The sequence below is a fragment of the Dromaius novaehollandiae genome, chromosome 2 (assembly GCF_036370855.1).
Source record: "Dromaius novaehollandiae isolate bDroNov1 chromosome 2, bDroNov1.hap1, whole genome shotgun sequence".
Taxonomy (NCBI): Eukaryota; Metazoa; Chordata; class Aves; order Casuariiformes; family Dromaiidae; genus Dromaius; species Dromaius novaehollandiae.
Window position 1 is genome coordinate 133,000,264 of NC_088099.1, and position 19,950 is coordinate 133,020,213.

General features: G+C 41.4%; 1 protein-coding gene across 1 annotated transcript in view; it reads right to left on the bottom strand.

Moving 5' to 3' along the window:
• The window catches only part of CLVS1 (clavesin 1), a 101,335-nt gene extending 83,096 nt beyond the window's left edge, over positions 1 to 18,239 (bottom strand). Inside the window, exons 1-2 of the mRNA XM_026113922.2 lie at positions 18,071 to 18,239; positions 7,312 to 7,937 (exon numbers count right to left, since the gene is read on the bottom strand). Of these exons, the coding sequence (XP_025969707.1) occupies positions 7,312 to 7,700 (389 nt within the window). The 5' untranslated portion in view covers positions 7,701 to 7,937; positions 18,071 to 18,239. The remainder of the gene's footprint in view (positions 1 to 7,311; positions 7,938 to 18,070) is intronic.
• Between the last annotated feature and the right edge of the window lie 1,711 nt (positions 18,240 to 19,950).

Genomic DNA, 19,950 nt, shown 5'->3' on the forward strand with positions numbered 1-19,950 from the left:
TCCCCTGTGGGTTACATTTTTAGGTGTCTATGGTTGATGGTTTGTCATATCACTTCTTTTACTTTGTTCTCAAGACCTTCACAAGATACATGGTAGGGGTATGCTTTCCAGTGCAGGCACAGGAGCTGACACCTTCCTCCTCCTCTTCAGCCTCAATAAAACCGACAAGCAACCTGAAGCAACATGACTTGGGAGCAAGTGAGAATTCACCTTGCTGTGCTGTTCAGCTTTCACGGAGCTCAGGCTCCCACCACCCACACCATGTACATCCTGACCAAATTCTTGTCTGCTGTAAAGTCCTTTAACATCACATGGTCTGCTGACAGCAGGCGTTCCCAAGCAACCCCCACCCTGGGCTGCTCTGAAGGTGCGACAAATGGAGAATACTCCACACCTGCCAAGGTCTGTTGTAAGAGGCAATTATTTTTTAAATGCAATTGATATGGAGAGGCTCAGAGTTCAGAGTCTAAAATGCTTCATGGCCTCAGGAAATAATATATCAAAAAATTATTAGAATTAAAAAAAAAAGCAAGTGTATTGAAGGATTCCATCTCTGTAACTTCACTAATCTCTAATGCTTGTTCTGTGTGTGTAGCCTATTAAATAGCTAGTCAGAGAATTATAGCTTTATCTCCCCTGACTCTTTGCAGTCTGTTCCTGCTCTAATACATGAATTCACCTTAACCCATTTTATTTAGATTGACAAGTTAGAAATTGTCCAGAATATCAGATATTTGCAAAACTTGATTTAGGAAAAGCTCTGACAAAAAATATTCTCATCTCTTCCCACGAAGTCTCAGCTTGAAAAGTGCCTATATTCATAAGAATATTCATGGTTACCAATTATTCCCAAGGGTCGAAGAGACAAAGAACCAAGTAAGATGTCATGTCATTTGGCTTCACACTATTCTGTTGATATAGTTAGGATATAATGTTGTTTTACTGAACCTAGTCTTAAGGTTGACACACACAGCCCATGTAAGAACATGGGTCATTTTCTACATCTTCCATATCACAATTGGGTACAGTTTCCCTTATCTGCTGTCCAGATATAAACCTCCACACTGCATTTTGGTCTTTTGAGAGGCTGTGGGAAGAGGTGAAAGTGAGTGTGTGTGTGTGTGCGCGCGTATTGTGCATGTATTTTTGTGTGTGCATTCTTTTGAATCGTCTGTCCTTTTCTCTGGTTTATAAAGCTTGGAGGTTGGATTTGGTTTATTTTCTGCATATGAGGGAAATGGGAAAGAGCCACTTTCCAGTGTGCCCTTCATTTCCCTTTGTCATCCCCCTGGCCAGCTCTGCCAGTTGTGTCTCAGCCCTGGCAGTGTCCTTCACAAGTCTCCAGGGAGTCCGGGTCCCAGCACCAATCATTCCTGCTGGTACCTTCTCTTCCCTCTCAAGATGCATTGGATTTCCCTCCCCATACCCACATACCTCCTAGATTTTTTTCCTTCAATCAGCTTTGTCTTGTTCTTCAACATAAAGTCTCTGTGAACTTTCACAGCTGTTGTTTTTCCTCCTCCTTTTCAGACTTTTTTCTTTCTCTTCTTTGATTCCCCTCTCAGCCCTATCCCAGACTGTCATTTTTGTATGTCATCCTTCTGTCATTTATATGGGCTAGAATTGTCTTCCCAAACTTAGCTTCCACAACAAATGGAAGGAATTGAATTAAGTTGCCTCCTCTAAGCAAATTAAAACATTTTAGGACAAAACTCCCTTTCCTCTTCTCTGTCCAACATTTAATTTCCACATCTGTCACTCCCCAAAATTTTGCTTATGGTACACTTCTCCTACCCTGAATTCTGCTAACCTTTCCGACTAGCTCAGTAATGTGATGATGTAACAACAACTAGTCTTTTTTTAATATTTTTTACTACTTGGGTAGTTGTTGGTCACTGTGACATTTGAACCACAGCCTCAACCTCAGTCCACATTACTGGAAGCATCTCCTGACACAGAAGCAATACCTCCTAGCCAAACAAAGACTTGCTTTGTAAAAATTACACTAGTGGTAGGGCTCATCATATTTCAGCAATAATCTCTCATAATAAACCACTATGAGGCTGAGTTATTGCCACAGTTTGCCTGACTATAAATCGGTCTCAACAGATGTTTATTCCTTGGTATTCTATTAAGCAACTGAGATTATGCTTGAAATATATTAGAATAATCAGCATCTGAGGCGTATTCATTCATACCAACAGGATTTGCTGGTGATAATATCATTGTAATTACATCACTATAAACATTCTCAGCAAGGATGTAATTTTTTCTATCACAATCCTTTAAAATATTTACAGCTGTTGGTTTACTGATATGCCAGAGTAATTCCTTGCCCTTTAGCCTATCTCTGTATGCTTTCCTGCAGAATGGTAAGTATCTGGCATTTGAGAATCCTTGGTAATAAAAGAGAATTTACGGGTAGCAGCTGGTTTGGAAATATATGTAGCAAACAAAGAAGTAATTTTTCCCTCTGACTTCCTTACAGAATTTTTGGAGCTATATGACAGCTTCTGAGGCATAACGGTCTAACTATCAAGAAAGAAATTAACTACCATTTTGCTGCAAAAGACAGCTGACAAATTTGTGTCCCTCTACCCCAATGTCCTATTTGCAGATGGTCAATATGCAGCCTGTGTGTCATGAATGGAGATAATCCTTGTGCTGGCTCTCTACACAGAAATAAATTTTACTCTGGCTGAACAAACTTAAAGGAAGTATCTTTACTTGGAGGATTAATGAACATCTGCTGCTGAATCACTCATTCACCCCAAACTCCCATCTCTCAGGTGTACAAGTAGGATATATTAGAAGGCAGTGGCAGACCTAGGAACAGCTGCAGTAGTTAGTAAAGAGTTTTCTCAATCTAACAGCTAAAGAGGCCCTTTTACCTCACTTTTTCAAAAAGTTCAGTTTTAGTCTATATGCATTGATGAAATGAGGGCTCAGGTTTGGTGCAGCTGAGGAAGCAAGGAAATATGAGGAAGAATATTTGTAATCTAGCACATAGGGTACGTTTGTGGTTATGAGAAATCCTGCTTCAGGTCTCATTGAAACTGTATGTAGGAATGTATTTATTTGTTTTACAAACTGTGATTTTCCTGATGAAAATTATTTCCTCAAAACAATTCCTGATCCAATTTCCTTCCCAAAACAATTGTTCCTGAGCAATTCCTGATCCTTACTTTTCTTTAATACTTCAGGATTTCCATTTACAAATAATTTGCTCTGTAAGCAGTAATATATGTGAAGCCTGTGTGGTTTCTGAGTGAGTCCTCATCTCATATCATACCCTGCACCTCCTAGGACTGAGCTCTGATCAAAGTGTTTGATGGCACTGCCCTGAACGGATTCTGCACTGTATGTTAATATAACTCAGCAGTTTTTCTTCTCCCTCAATGTGGAACTAATCTGAGCTTTCTCTTTTCCCTCCATCCTTTCATACTCATTTATTTAATACCTCTGATGTCTTCCATTGATATCATATTTTATTAACATTGACTAATAGACACAAAAGCTACTAAATGGGACTTCAACCTAGAGAGAAAGTGATCGCATCTTCTTTAAGAAACCTGTCTAAAAAATAGATACAAAAGCAAATCAATGAAGAACATGCTAAATGAATGAAAGACTGGCACAATGATAGATCTCAGCTAGTGATTCTGAGATAGATATTACCACTCCTTATATATATACATTTTTTTCCTAGTGATGGAGGAGGCTGGGTCAAAACAATAATCTCTACATTTTTCAACAATGTGAAAGCAAAAATAAAATTCTTGCCAATGAACTCTGCATATGCACAAAAACCATGCGGCGATAATTGATGATGAGGACAGGTTCAGCTCTGCAGAGCTTCATGAATCACATGCTAGACTGTGCCCACATTATAGATGAGAATGTATGACAGATTTACCAGTGATGTTTATATTTTGGGAAACAGTGATCTGGGAACAGATTTGAGCTGAAGATGAGCTCAAAATGTGAGAGAGCAGCTAAGAAAACAGTGGCAATCCTTATAGGTATGAGGAGGGAACTGCTAAACCGAAAAAAGTGAAATTCTGTTACCTCCATGGTGGTTTATTAGTAAAAAGCTGTATTCACTTCCTCTTGCCTGCACATTAGCAACAATGCTAAAACAAGAGGAAAGATCCACAATACAGTGATGCAGAGCATCAGCAGCCTGGAAAATATTCCTAATTCTGAGAGTAAAAAAGTTCATTCTATTTAAACTTTGGCAGGACAAAGATACTGCTATTAAACTAGTGTGTTACTTTCCAGAACCTTACCTTCTCTGTGCTGACCTGACTGTCCCCAAGTATGTTTTTACCTTGTGGAAAATAGAAGGTTGTTTTGCCCTGAAGGAAAATGGGGTTAGGTAACATTCATCATGGTTGAAAGTGAACACAATGACCTTTGCTGTAGAGTAGCTAATGTACCATCTTCTTGTCTCACACTAACTGTTCTTACAGTGCTTCATCCTCAGTGAATTCAAAAGTAGGTTAAAAAATGACATGTTCAGGACACAAAAGTACACACATGGGAAGATTTCATATTTCCATGGTCCTTTTTAATTAACACAATCCAGCAGCTGAAAGCTGAAGCAGGAAACATTCAGGCTGGAAATGAAAAGCTATTTTTTTTAGGGTGAAATGCCTGGCACAACTTCTCTGGAGATGTAACTGATCTGTCAATTACATTCATTGCACTAAAATTACAAATTCTTCTAAAAGCTCACATACAGGTTATAACCTTGATACAGGGACCCCTTAAAAATATGTTGGATCTGATGCATCCAAGCAGTCACATTGCACAAAAATAACATTTCCTTTTAAAATCAATATATTTCTAAGATCAGAAGGTTTTGGAGCTGCTTCCCCCTCCTTGACATGTGATCCACACCCACAACATATTCCCAGGAATATAAATGGAAAGAATGCCTGAACTGAAAATTAGTTTACAGATTGTAGCAGTGCTGTTTTTAAAGGATCCTTACTTTATAAATCATTATTTAATGATAAATTAAGGAAGCTACAGCCAACTGTAAATGCAAAGGCATGCTGAAGGTTGAGGTCTTACTCCTGCATGTTAGTATCATACCAGTGTTCTTATATAATGCTATAATTTCAGATGAGTTGATTGCATTAGGTTAAGGATAGCATCTGAGCTTTTAAGATTGTGCCATCACTGAAGACATATCTGTGGAAGTGTTCTTCAAGGTATATGTATGCAAGATATACACAATGTATTGAGTTTTTCTTGTGCATGCATATATATTTCTTCTGGTCAATGATCTGCTTCCCTGCAGCTTAATAGGATGTTATACTCATTGTTTCCTGTCCCTGAACAGCTTTTGCTCTTGTAAATGCTGCTGGACCGTCAGTTACATTGAGGACTTTTAGACAGTAAAAAAGAGGAGAAGATCGCTCTATGTACAGGCCAATGTGTGGGCCAAATCCTGACCCTAACTCCTAGTCAAAATACTCCTGTCCCAAACCTGTGAGTAGCCATGCTTAAAAAGCCAACCAGAATGATACTTCTTGTCACTTGAAACCAGGGAGGAGTTGAGATTCACTGGCTGAAGACAGGTAGAATTTGCACATGTTTTTTAGGTCCACTGAGGGGTTCTGCTTAGGAAAGTGTATCCTAACCTTTTAGCCCAGGCTTTTCTTATTTGAGAGTTAAAATTACATTTTCAGAAGCAAGCTATCTTGAACATAGGAACACTGTGTTTTTGTCTACATGCACATGCACACACATACACGGTTAGATATTAAAGGACTTCCAGAAAACTGGAGCCAAAATCTGTCAAGAATCAATTTTCTGTCAAAATCTGTGCAGAAGCCTTAGATGACAGCATTTGCAGCTCTCCCAGAGCAGGATCTGATGAACGAGATTAATCGTAAGGATTCATTTTGTTAAAGGATCAGAAACCCAAGGCTGGCTCTGTATAATACCTAAATCCTTTAAGTCAACCAGCAGAGTCACAATGCTTCTGGCCTCTAAATCTCATACTTTGTATTAATTCAAGATATGTGTTCATTCATCTGTCTTTCCAGCCTGGTTGCTAATGGAGGCGGTTTCTGGTTGGAAGAATGGAAAGCTCACAGTTCAGAAAGAGTACTAAGCCCCATGTTAAATCACAGGAGATAAACTGCTGGCCCCATTGTAGTCGATAGAAGTTTTATCATTGACTTCAGCTGGGTGAGAATTTCACCCAGAGCATACCAAATACTTTTGTATATGCAAAACTACATTTCTGTGCATTTATTTACCAAATCTGTAATTGCAAAACAAAATTACAAACACTTCTGAATTCTGTGTTCACAGGATGATCAAAAGTTTTCCCAGAAAAACAAACTGTAATATAAATTCAAAGTCCCAATCTAATCGCTTTAGACTGTCAAGGCAAAATCCTGCCTGGAACTCATCAGAATTTATGGTGTTCAAAACCTGAATCTGGATTTTGTTCTTTTGTCTGATTTTTATCAAAAATCAGCAGAACACATGGGAATCCTACAGATGATTGCATTTCTCAGTCTCACCATAAAGGCAGGGAAATTGTAATGGAATGAATTCTGACAAAGAGGACAATGTAAACATGATATTCCTGGACTATTCCCCTTTCTCTGTATTTATATCACTTTGAATAGGTAATGAAAGCTGACTAATCACATTAACGAACATCATTTTATACTAATGGCTGGAAGATATCTTCGTTCATACTATACCCTCAAGAAATGACCTGAACAGAAAATACACATCTCCCATTTACCAGAGTAACTAGCATACACTGACCAGAGCTTGTAGAAATTATGATACAGTTCCTGGAAATCTCATAGCAGAAGCTATAATTCCTGAAATGGTTGAAACGAAATAATGATCTGTTAAGAAGTCTGGAAATAGGATAAATATGGTCAATTCCTTCTGAACTGGAAGAGTAATGAAAACCATCACGTATTTTGAGACATTTGCTTCCTGTCAACCTGTTCAGCTAATCTATGATATTACTGAAGTAATTATATAATAGATATCAATGTATTTACAGTGAATGGACACTACCTGGCTTAAAACTGGAAGTATTTATGGAGAAGAATATGAGCAATTTATTTGAAACACTGACATACCATTAGTCCGTGGGATGTTACGTCTGAAGAATGGGACATGATTAGGTCAGACAAAAGCTTCAGTGAAATGGACTCATGGTTACAAAATGTTTTACTGACCTTGGTGCTTCAAGTACGGTCATGAATACTCAGTCAAGAGTCGAGCGTATTTATGTAAAAATATAAGGACACTATCTACATTTACCTACTCTGATCCCAGTTGGCTGCAAAAAGCAGAAGAATCTTCCTGCCACAGTGATCACGATTTTCCAGTACTCCTGGAAATCCATCTGTGAGAGCCCGTTTGATTCCTGGATCATCAGCCTTGAAGTTTTTGAACATATCCAGATTTAGCTGGCGGTACTGGAAGTACTGAGCCAGCAGTCTGAAGGCCTCAGTTTGGTGGAACTTTCTGGCTCGGAGAAATCTCAAGATGAAGGCATCGTCTGTACGTAAAAACCCAATGTCAGGCCTTGTGATGATCATGTCCCTGACTTGCTGGATATCCTGATGCAAAATGTCTGGGTTTTCATTCAGTTCCAGACGGGCTTTCTCTATAGTCTCTGGACTAAGTCCAGCTTGTAAATGGGTCATCTCTGCGAAAACCTCTTTTCCAAATTCTTCACTTCAGATATTTTAGATGGAGAAATGCTGATCCCATTTAACTAATGGTCTGCAATGAGTGTGAGCCATTCAGAAGCTTTTTGCTATCAAGCTGATATCTAACAGATGAAAGTGGAAGGCTTTTTCTTATTCTTGCAGAAAGAGCAACATGCAGTTCATATGTAGTATAATCCATCCAAAGGAAAGTGTTGTTTATTCCATCACTTACTGAAAGAAAAAACAAATATATAAAATAAAGATTAAATATGTATATAAAATTTACAAGCATGTATTTCCAAACTAGGTAGCAATAAAATTATTTTGTGTGTTTCATATGTAAGAGGACTGTAGTTAAATAATTTCAGAATAGGTGCAGTTAAGAAAAAACAGCCACTGACATCTAGAATGTATATATTTAAGTTTTCAGAAAGACAGTCTAATGAACTAATAATAATATGCTGTATCAGTTTAATATTAGAATACGTTTTTAAAAGTCATCATATAAAAGTGTGGGAATTCCAACATTCCATAGTTTCAAACCCTGGATGACAAAAATAGAAGTCATTTTTTTCCGCCCCAACAGGAAAATTTTGACTTCCTAAATATGCACATTTACACTTATGACAACAAGTATAACAACTGTTAAGCATGGTTTTATGACCTATAATATCAGTTTGTAGTTTTATTTGAATTAGTCCTTGAGTTGTTCATGAAACCATGATAAAACCCCAAAACTCCACCAGCACAGGAGGTGTTTCCTACTTGGTAAAACCTCCTGGGAAATATTTCCCATTGAGATTTTATGCATCTTTTAGAAAGTGAAGACAAACCACTGGGTTGCCAGTATGAAATACAGTGTTACCTCAGAAGTAATGAAGAAGAATGCCTAAGAGAAGTATAAAGAGAAGTATGAAGGATAGTCAACATCTATTAGCCTATCCCTTGTACTGGAGACAAAACTCTGGCTTATCATGAAGCAGAATGCCTGTTGTGATGGTCACAACAGACAAAGAGTAGAGTATGGTCCTGGCCAAGCTATTTTTCCAGAAAGATTACAGATACTTTGTCTCCACTGGGATTTTACTGCTGTAGTTCTAATGGATACTTGGATATCTTGCTGAACACAAACAAACAAATTCCACCTTTTTGACAATGAAGACATAGGATCTTTTTCTTTGAGATAAACAGTACCTGTAAGGTCTTTTAACACTTAGAAAATTAGTTCATTCAAACTACTCATATTCCTCCATTATTTCTTCATCATGATTTTTGGTGAGCTCATGACAATTCTTAATTTCTAGGTCTCATGTTATTTTTAAAAGTTTTGGGTCTCGTGGCGGGGGGGTGCAGTTACATAGTGGTGCTTCTGTAAAGAAGATTGTATCCATTTTGCTTGGAAGTTGAAAACTCAAGAAAGCTTCCCATGAACAAGTGTTTGATGAATCTCACCCAACAGGATTGGTGTTTTACTTGAAAAGAGATACAGTTTATTCCAAATTCTTATTTTCAGTATCATATACCTTTCCTGAATTTCATGTTCATTCTTGTACTATACCTAGAATTTATTTTTACAAGCGTTAGAATAAAAACTGCTTAAGCTGTTATGTATGAGCAAAATGGTATAGTGAATCTCTTACATTTCAATGACATAATTAGCAAGATGCTGTCAGCGAAGTCTGTGGTTACACTTGCGTGAAATAAGATCAAAGTCTGTTCCAGTGTGAAACGTATGTGAAGAAAGATCAAGATCCGTCCAATTTTTCAGCCATTGCAAAAACAAACAAATGAACAAAACCCCATCACTGCTTAACTGATCTAGCTCTCTCTCTAATTTGAGGAAAAGAAAAATTGGTTTTAAAAATTAAAAGGGAATCCTTCAGTGAAAGACATACTTTATTATATTTGAAGGAAGCTGTTTGGAAAATTATGAATTATTGATAGCAAAAGCACTGTTTCACTCAGCTGCTGCCCTGGGCTCAGTGTTCTCATGCCAAACAAAGGGGACAGCAGTCACCAGAGTAATTCTTAGTCCAGAGGCTGCTCGGAGCTGCATTACTGGGCCTGGAAGTTCATCAGCACAAGGGGTGCTTGAGTTCCCTATTTTGTGAGCTTGATTGTCGTTGATACAAACTACCCTTTGGACTCCACAGCTGCAGCCCCAGGATGAGATCTCTAAATTTGAATACAGAGATACTCTGAGAATTTTCTTAAAGGACATTTGTGGGGGAATGAGGGAGGACCTCCCAAAGCCTTTCATTCAGCAGGAGCGTGCATTAGACATGTCTGTGGGTGATACAAAAATGAATTTGTTAAGCAGCCTTTTTATGTATTCACTATGGAGCTAGAGTTATGTAGAGCTACCTGCAGGGCAGAGTATCTGATGATTCATCAGCCTGGGAAAACGTGAAAAAGGAAGGCAGAGAAGGGAAGGGAAGAAGGTTGGCTGCCTTTGACAAGTCACTACCGTGTGTAAATTACTCTGAAAAAACATTCCTTGAAGTTTTGTGCAGGTTATCTGTAGGTGCACGTTATTCTATTCTTATGGAAAGATGGGTTGTCTTAAAGGTGGATTACACACATAAAAATACGGTAACTGTATCTGTTTTCCTTTTCTCTTTATTAGACCAAATTAGGATAACTGTATTGGTGTCAACTGAACTACGCTGACGTAAAGCTGATGTAGGCCATAGGAGAATCACACCCGTATTTTGTGCTTAGAAGTTCAAATTAACTGTGGCATTAGCATAGTTTTCTTGCATTAAACATGTTTTTAATCACAGCTGCCTCCACAAAGCTAGTTAGGGGATCTCAATGTATTTAAATATGATGCTGTCATTGGGAGAGTGCAGTGTAAGGGGCAGTTCTTTCACCAATTTTAACAGCAGCTCATATCCAAAGGAGGCTGGCTTTGCCTGAGAGTGTTCAGCAGAGGAGGGATAGAAGCATGGAGATGGTTCAGGATCTGCCTCAGCTCTGGCTCAGGACTCATCATGAATCTGAACATCCTTGGAGCTGCTGTGATTTGTGGCAGGTAACTGTGACCCCAGTGGGTTCACCCACTTCCTGAGAGTTTAAGGGAGTAAAACTGCCACTTGCTCTGCTCCTTTTCTGACTCACACCTTCTCCACCAAGACCTATCTTTGGAAATGAATAAATTCTTGGTGGGACAACTACAGCCTTCTCCAGAAGGAAATGGGGTAGGACCTCACAAAGAAAGTCTGGCCCTTTAGGTTTGCTTATAGGATTCCCATGCAGCTGGTGTCAAAAGTGATACTATTTGTTATCATTATGTTTTGCTACTGTTGCTACTCTCTCTAAGTGCATTAGCACCCTTTACGCCTAGGATGGTCCCAAGAAGAGAGAGATAAATGCCTCTCCAGTGAAAATTTGTTGCCAAACTTGCAAATATTCAGTCTAACAAAAAATAATATATTTTAAAATGCACGTCAGAGTTTTCTGATAGTGAGCTGAGTTATAGCCATGGGTTGCAGCTTATAGGAGAGATTCTATAGATTATTCTGATTATCAGACTAAACAGACTTTGCTCTAAAATGCTTTATTGGCATAATGTGATATATTGCAAAATAATCCATAAATGTGTAAACAACGCTGTCACTGTCTAAATCACACCACAAATCATGGGGCTAGTTGTAATCCACCCTAGAACCATTGACTCCAAAGAGTTTACATGATTTATATTGGTTTAGGATTTGGTCCTCCCACTGTTTACCTAGGCAATATATTTACTGCCCCAGTGCTACCCAGCTTAATTGTAATTGTGCATTCTCAAATCGTACTGATTGATCCTGATTCCCAAAGGTATAACCTTCTCCATTTTCACCCCCTCCATAGAGCAGTTTTTCCTTCTCCTCCAGTGTTGTGTGCAGCTCTGATCCTCTCCTAATGTTTAAGACATTTATATCTTTGTTTTGCATTTTTGTTTTTCCAAATGAAGATGCTGGCCTTTTCTTCCTAACTTGAGTATTGTTGCTATGTGTTGGCACACTAGACTTCATTATAGTCTCAACAGCTGTTTTTCTCTGTTCTGACTCTTTGTTCCCAAAGGACTATTTGCTCTCCTGATGTCTTTTAACAGCCACTTACAATAAATCACCCCTCCAAAGGAACAAAACCCAATTTTAAACAAGGAGAAATAATTAACAGAGGTTTGAAACATAACATATTAATATACAGGGGAAAAAGGAATTCATCAAAACTCTGGTGTCACATACCATTTCAGCTTATTTATTTTCAGTCACAACAAGAGAATGACAAGGAACAGTGAGTGGCTTTATAAATAAAGTAAAATACCGAAAATGGGATATGGCCTTCTGACCAACAGCTTATAATTTTGCCTGACTTTCAGAAGTAAGATCTAGTTAATAATACAATTTATATTAATAATTCATAATTAACTAAAATGAAGATAATATTTTAAGTATGCATATAGCACATTTTATCCAAAGGTCTCAATGTGCTTTACTGCTCTCTCTTCCATGATAGCTTCTGGATCAGCATTCAACAGCTATTTCTCCTACATCACTGTAAAATTGGCTGTCCCTGCTCTCATTGATGATGACAATTGTCTGGATCATCTTGTTCCTAGCCACTGAGCTGTTGCTGCAACATCATCTGCCTCTTGAAGCACTGTCATGTCCATTTGGCCTTTTCCCATCCACTTCATTTCCAGCCAGATTTTTGCTGCCTCTGTCTAATGAGTGTTTTAGATTCAGTCCAACACTATATGCTGCCCGAAAGTTCATTACCACAGTTTTCAAATGGGGAAGGCACTAGGGTTTGACCCTCACCTAGTATGAATAGTCATTTCTCTGTTATGATTTGTCCCATTGTATAATTCCTAACTCCTAGCATTCATACAGATATTAGCTGCTAAAATCATGCCAGAAATGAAGAGAGTGGGCAGGGAGGGAGGGAAAGTGGTAATCAAGGATGATTTCATTTTAGAGTGGGGGTGTCATCTCATTAAATTGCTTTTTAAAAAATATTTTGATGTTAACTTTGGAAAACATTGCGGGGCTAGGTTCTGCTTAGCAGAGACTACTACATAAGGGCAAGGAAAGATGAAGCCATAGCTGTACTTATAGTATAGGAATGGCTCATATGGCACCTTGTGGGCTCTTAGTAGGAGCCCACGCTGGGGCTGGAGTACTCAGACATAGAGAGGGTCATATAGTGGCCTCATAAACTAAGCCCAAAAGAGTGATGAGAAAATCTGATTGTCCTTGGCTGCCAGATCCTGGCATCGTCCACAGTCAATGGGGAGAAGTGTAGCTTTGAGTGATTTGCCTGAGGTCACAGAGGACACGTTTCACAGAGCTGGGACCAGAATATAAGTCACCTGAGTTACAAGCCTCCATGCTAACATCTGGGCAATCTCTCCGCACTATGCGTATTAGCCATGATTGCTCTGCATCAAGGGAAAAACATGAAGCCATGTTGTACCCTGGGAGGTACTGCAAATTCTCCCTATATACCTAGTGTAAAGGTAGGCTTCAATAGCACAATCAGGGTGCCAGCAGTTTATCATTTCTTTATGTTTTTCCCAATAGGACACCCCACACACATAGCCCTGCTCTGGGTCCACCTTGCATCAAAACTCAGCAACCTGCTACTAAAAATCATAAACATCACCTGCTTCCCTGTGTCCCTTCCCTAAGGGACTAGATCCTCCCAGTGAACCTAAATGAGGAAAATATCTCAACCCTTTCTCCTTCAAGGCCTGGTGCTCTTGTAAACCCTTCACTAGGGAATTGTTGCTTCTCTTCAATATGAAAATAGGAAATGCTTGTGACTGTAACAGCAGCATGAGGAATTTGGTGGGTTTTCACACTTTCTTGGAACTTGATCTCATTGCTCAGGTACTAACATTTCCTTCAGCTCAATAAAAACCAATACATCACAGATTCCTACTGCCCTCCTATTACAGTCTTCTTGTCAGCTTTCACCAGTTACAGATTACTCTGGAGCCACATTTATCTGTCCAGCAATGGTAATTTAGCCATGGTACAGTACAGAGCACAGCAGCAACTGGACCGATAATTGCAACTCTGTGTGCTGTAAGCAGGGTAGTTGTGTCTGCAATGCTAACCTGCAGTTGTTCCTGTATTTATTACAAGTTTTCAGGAATGAGGAGAGACTGATGTGGCAAGGCTTTATGATAGACATGAAATAAAGATTTTTACCTCATTATCTTTTGACACAAAATTTGCAAACTTATATTCTACCTGTGTATTAAGGAAAGGGGACCACGTTCTGAGGAGGGAACACCAAAAAACTTGTAAATAAGCAAGTTAGACAAAAAAAATCTGTGAACTTAATGAGATTACCTCTTTCTTTAAATCATAGTTTAAAGTTTCAGTATTCATCAGCCACAGATGAATTGTGAATCCCTATGGGAATGTCCTGCCTGAGCATGGGTGTACAGTATAAGGCATATCAAAGATGCAGCAGGCTACATGAGACTTACATGTCAGTCATGAAATACTCCAAGTGTCACCATGCAAGCCTGCAAAAAGCCTCCTGGGCAGAGGTCACTTAGTCCAATAGTATAGAAACATCTTGTAGAATAAATTATCAGCAATATGTAAAACAAGAATTCTGACCCCCAAACATGATAATTAACCCATGTGTAGAAATCTGATAGTACAGGATTGTAACACTGGTACCTGAAAGTCCCTAAATGCAATGAACTGGTTGTCTCCTGACATCTGCACAAAGACAGCCAGAAAACAGAATAAAACAAGATATTTAGTTGTACACCTTTAATAACATGATGCTTACCTAATTTAACAGTTCTTTTACAGTTCTCAACATGTGAAAAATTAACTTCCTTTAAAAATATTAGACATAGTGGTTGTGTGTTATGTGCCTATTACTGACAGTCTTCTTTCTACTTTGTACAAAATTGCCAGAAAAATGAATAAAAGCAATTTTTTTTTTTTGGAGGGAGGAGGAAAGTAAGGACAGGAAGGAGGAAGGCAGGGGTGGGGAGGGAAGGTTGAAAGGAAGGCAGACAGGAAGGAAGGAGGACAGGAGGGAGGGAGGAAGGAAAGAGGGAAAGAGGAAAGGAAGGAAGAAGGGAAGGAGGGATGAGGGGAAGGAAGGAAGGCGGGAAGGCAGGAAGGCAGGCAGGCAGGCAGGAAGGAAGGAGGGAAGGAAGGAAGATATCTGCACCAAGGAATTTCCTGTATTTTTTTTATTTCACTCCTATTCAAGTCTGAGCAAAAATACAAAGATCACCCAGGCATCTCTCCCAAAATTGCAGAAGAGAAGGTTAATATCATTTGGTAATACCTTGTACATTTGTTTTCTCGGTTGAGGAACATTTTTTCCAATTAAGGAAAAGAAAGTCCTGTTTGGAAATTCTCAAACAAAATCTCCTGAGCAACATTAGTATCAAGAGGGAAAAGACTTATAACTCATCTACCAGAAACCATGTGAACTTCTGCTCACTGAACTTGCCACTCCATAAAAGGCTGATGTTGCCTCTTTTTGTTAATAGTAGAATCTGATTGTCACATCTTGTCTGTGTATGCGCCAGACGCCACAGCAATGGGCTGTGAGAGAAAATAATACTCACTTGCCGAACAATAGCACAAATGCTTCAGTAACTGAACACTTAAATTAAGAATTTCTGTAGCTTACCGCCCTAGTTTGAAGGAAATTTTCTGAATTTTTTTACGAAGCTGCTCATTTGTAATTTAACTGGCATGGCTCTCTTTTGGAATATGAGGAGACTACTGTTACATGGAAACATCCTCTGTGTTCAAAGCACATGGAGTTTAAGGAATTATGACTCAGTGCAATGGGGAGAATTCTGCAATCCCTCCATTGCTAAACTCAATTGCATTGCTTATACTACTACTCAGTAGCACTCAGTGCTACTCACTATCAGAGTATCTGATGTCTGCACCAGATTTTAAGTCAGAAATGATGAAATAAAAAAGAAAGAATGTCAAGGTTCTTAGAATAGGTTGTGATATCTTCCCTTGTTTCACATATGCCTTACAAGAGTCTAATTTTTAGAAAATATTCAATGATTTCCAGAGCTGGGATGAGTCAACAGAATTCTTAAGATAATCGGTAACATTTTATAACAGATAAATACCAGAACTGATTCTGCTCAAAACCCAAGCTAGCCCTGTTAACTTCAAGCTGGGACGCAGACTGCAAACTGAGGAAAGATCTATAAGGTTACCTGACTTACCATTACACAAAAAGATAACCCCTACCTTTGCTGTGCAGTACATGGCATAATACTGTTACATAATATGTCATTTAGATGTTGGCACTGCATTAACTTTTATTATTAGAGAAAATCTGTGTTATCATCTGATTACTCAGAAAGCACATGAAAGCTGCCTTTCTATAATTTAATTTTTCCTTCCAAATATGATCCAGTCACTGTTTAGTGATGGACAGCAACGAGCCATCTGCTCCTTAACTTCATTACTACTGGAGCTTGTTTAGATTTGGAAATCAGCATTCTGAAAAGGGAAAGCTCCCTTCTTCCTGTGACCTCCACCCCCACAACAGAATCAAACCATCACAAATGGAATTAAAGTCAGACCAGTAGCAGGCATGGGATTTCTCTAGCAGTTACTTGCTCTGTGTTTATTTCCAATATGAAGCCCTCCCTGAATGCACTGAGTGTTTGCAGAGATCACAACTTAATTCTTGACTTCCTGCAGCAAAGGAGCCACAGGGTAGGCATGGTTCACCCTATGTCTTCCCTGCACACATCACGCATCACTGTTTCCCACTGGGAAAGCAGAACATTTGACTGATCCTGTTTGATTCCCCCCTCCCATTGCTCCCTCTTCCTCCTCCAGGTTTAATATGCCTGGTCAAAACAGGCATTAGTTTTCTGTGGAGGAGATGCCTGCCTGCTGGTATTTGGCAAGTCCCTGTCTGTCTGCATTCGGCTGGGGTCATTCCTTGGTCCCTCAACTCCCAGTATCAACCCTTCTCCCTCCATTTGACCTCTCACTCACTCTGAAATTGCATCTGAACTTTCCCTTCCAACTAATGCCCTTTCTACCGCTTGCCTGGCTCCTGGGAAACTGATCTGATTTTTCCAGGCCCCCTGCCTTCTTCCAGGAAGGATGGAGGCTGGTGAGGAAGAAGGCGAAGTAGGAGGGGAAGAAAGGGCTGAAAAGAGGAGCAGGGGGAAACAGGAGCAGGGAGGAAAGGAGGCAGAGGTGGCAGGGGGGCAGGGAGCTGGATGTATGAGGCAGGGGAGTCAGGGCAAGAAGGAGAGGAGGCAGAGGAAGCAGAGGATGCAAGGCAGGTAGAGTAGGCAAGGGATGCAAGGAGGCAAAAGGCAGGGAGGCAGGGAGGCAGGGCAGGTGGGGCAGACAGGAAGCAAGTCAGGGAGGAGAGGAAGGGGAGCAGGGAGGCAGGGCAGATGGAGAGCAGGGAGGCAGGAGGTCAGGCAGACAGTGAAGGTGGGGAGCAGGAAGGCCAGGCAGGGCAGGGAGGTCAGGCAGGGAGCAGAGAGACTGGGAAGGAAGGGCAGGCAGGGAGGCAGGCAGGCAGGAATGGAAGCAGGTAGGTAGGGAATAGGGAGGCACAGCAAGCTAGGAGTCAAGGAGGCCGAGCAGACAGGGCACCCACACAGGCAAGGAGACAGAACACACAGAGCTGGCAGAGCAGCAGGAAACACGGAGGCCAGGCGGGCAGGCATGCAGGGATGATGGGCAGACAGGCAGAGGAAGCTGGCAAGGAGGCAGAGAGGCCGGGCAGGCAGGCAGAGCAGGCAGAGCAGGCAGGCAGGGAGTCAGGCAAGGATGCAGGGTGGGCAGGCAGGCAGGGAGGCAGAGCAGGCAGACAGGCAAGGAGCAGGACACTGGGGAGGTAGGGAGGCAGAGCAGCTGGGAGTCCAGAGCAGGCAGGCAGGCAAGGAGCAGGAGGCTGGTCAGGCAGGCAGGGTTGCAGAGCGGGCTTGCAGGCAGAGAGCAGGAGGACAGGCAGGCAGGCAGAGCAGGCAGGGGTGCAGAGTGGGCAGAGTGGGCAGAGCAGGCAGGGTGCAGAGTGGGCAGGGTGCAGAGTGGGCAGGGTGCAGAGCGGGCAGGAGGGCAGGGAACAGGAGGCCGGGCAGGCACGGTGCAGAGCGGGCAGGGTGCAGAGCGGGCAGGGTGCAGAGGCAGAGCGAGCAGGCGGGCAGGGAGCAGGGGGCCGGGCGGGGAGCGGCGCCTGCCCGCAGCGCGGCAGGGCTGCGGCCGGAGCTGTCCGCCCGGCGGTGCTGAAACGCCGCAGCCAGGCGCGGCGGCGCGGGGGCAGGGACGGGGGAGCGCGGAGAGCCGCCCTGCTGCAAACGGAGAAAAGACAAATGCAAATACCTGCATAGAGCCAGGCAGCCTTGCCTTGGGGTGGCGGGGGGGCTGCGTGGGATATTCCCCCCCCCGTAGGTGTCCTTGCTGTTGAGCTGGGCGGGTGAGAAAGATCTCCCGGCTCCCAGGTTCAGGCTCAGATCTCTCTAGAAAACTGTGAATGAGAGAGCGCCAGCTCCACGGGGCTATGATTTTTTTTTGGTAGGAGGCGTGTGCACCAAAGCCTGGGTCCTTCCACACGGCGGCTGCTGTCCCCCTGGGTCCTAAGCCCTCCTGCCGCCCGCCCGGCTGCCTCCCGGCGAGCGGAGAGCAGGAGTGATCCCAGGCTGCGGGCTCAGGGCACCGCAACCACCTCGGAAATCAGGAAAATGGGGCCCCGGGGATGCTGGCAGCCGAGAAAGCAGCTGTAATGCCGGTCACTGCATGTATAGCAACGCAGGCTTTCACATGGTGGCATGGTCTTCACTATCTTTATTTCTCACATCACTCCTTCCCCATGAAAACTCTGGGACAGTGCAACTTCCTGCCACATTTACAGAAACCACAGAAAGAGTAATCTTCATGGGCCATGTATTATAGATTGGCAGTCTTAATGAACATGGCAGCCTGTGTTCATAAGAGCAGCTGGGCTGGGTTAAACTACAGGTACACTTAGCTCAGTGTGCTGTCACCACCAGTGGTAACAGCAGAAGTCTGGTGAAAAATATAAAAGCAGGACAAGCATGTTCAATACTTTCCCATGCTGCTCTCCCAAGATTTTCAGTTCAGGGGCTTCCTCAGCAGATGTGATACCTGTGTTTTTAGGATGATTTTCTCCTCCTTGAACTTCCCCAGTCTCTTATGGGACACCTATATGTTTCTATAACATTCTTCCATAACGTCCTTGGACACACTCCAAAGACAAGAGTCCTGATAGCAGACAAAGAGCTCCACAGGTCATCTGCCTACTGCACAAGCAGTCACCTTTCTTTTGTTATGGGAATCTGCAAACACTATTGTGGCATTGTAGAAAGGTCAGGAGAGGGAACTTATCTCATTTTATTAACACCTGAAAATCTCTTTCTGCATGAGTCGCAGAAAACCTGATCTGTTCTAGGAAACTATTTAAAATACTTTGGCTGGCCTATTGGCCCTGGTAAATCCAGTTCACACTCAGCTGCTCAAGTCAACACAGTAAGCCCAATCAAACGCACCAGCAAAAAACATTTCTTCTTCTGCCACTCGTGCGTATTGTGAAGTATAACTCTTGGGAAGTGGTGAATTCAGGTCAGCTGGCTATATTTTTTTCTTTACTTTGAACAGCTCTCCTGTGTGAGCTACTGAGGGAACTCATAATCCTGACAAACTAGATGATAAAACAATAATGATAAAGATATGGAACAACTTCCACATAAGAAATGACTGAACAGAGTAGGATTCTTCAGAATAAAGAAATGAGTTAGTGTGGACATAATAATTGTCTGTTTTGTTTTGTTTTGTTTTATTTTTATCTTTTAATAATTATCAACAGGATTAGGAAGATAAATTGGAATGATTTCTCACTCTCATTTCCAGTTCAAGAACAAGGAGAAATGATAGCCACTAGGGACTAGCTTTGAAACAAACAAAAGGACATAACTCCTTCACAAACTACTTAGTGAAGCTGTAGAACACATTTCCATTGGAAATCAGGTTTCAGAAAAGTGTTGCACAAATCCAAGGAAGAAAAATCCTTTAAGGTCTGTTAAACTTGAAGTCATGACCTCTGGATCATGACTTGCTAGATCAGGAAGTCACTGGCCCACATACTGCTGAAGGATGGGGTAGTATGTGGCAAAGAATGACTATATCTTTGCCCTATTCTTATACTTCACCTTACCCATCCACTGGTGATAACTGCTGGAGGTAGG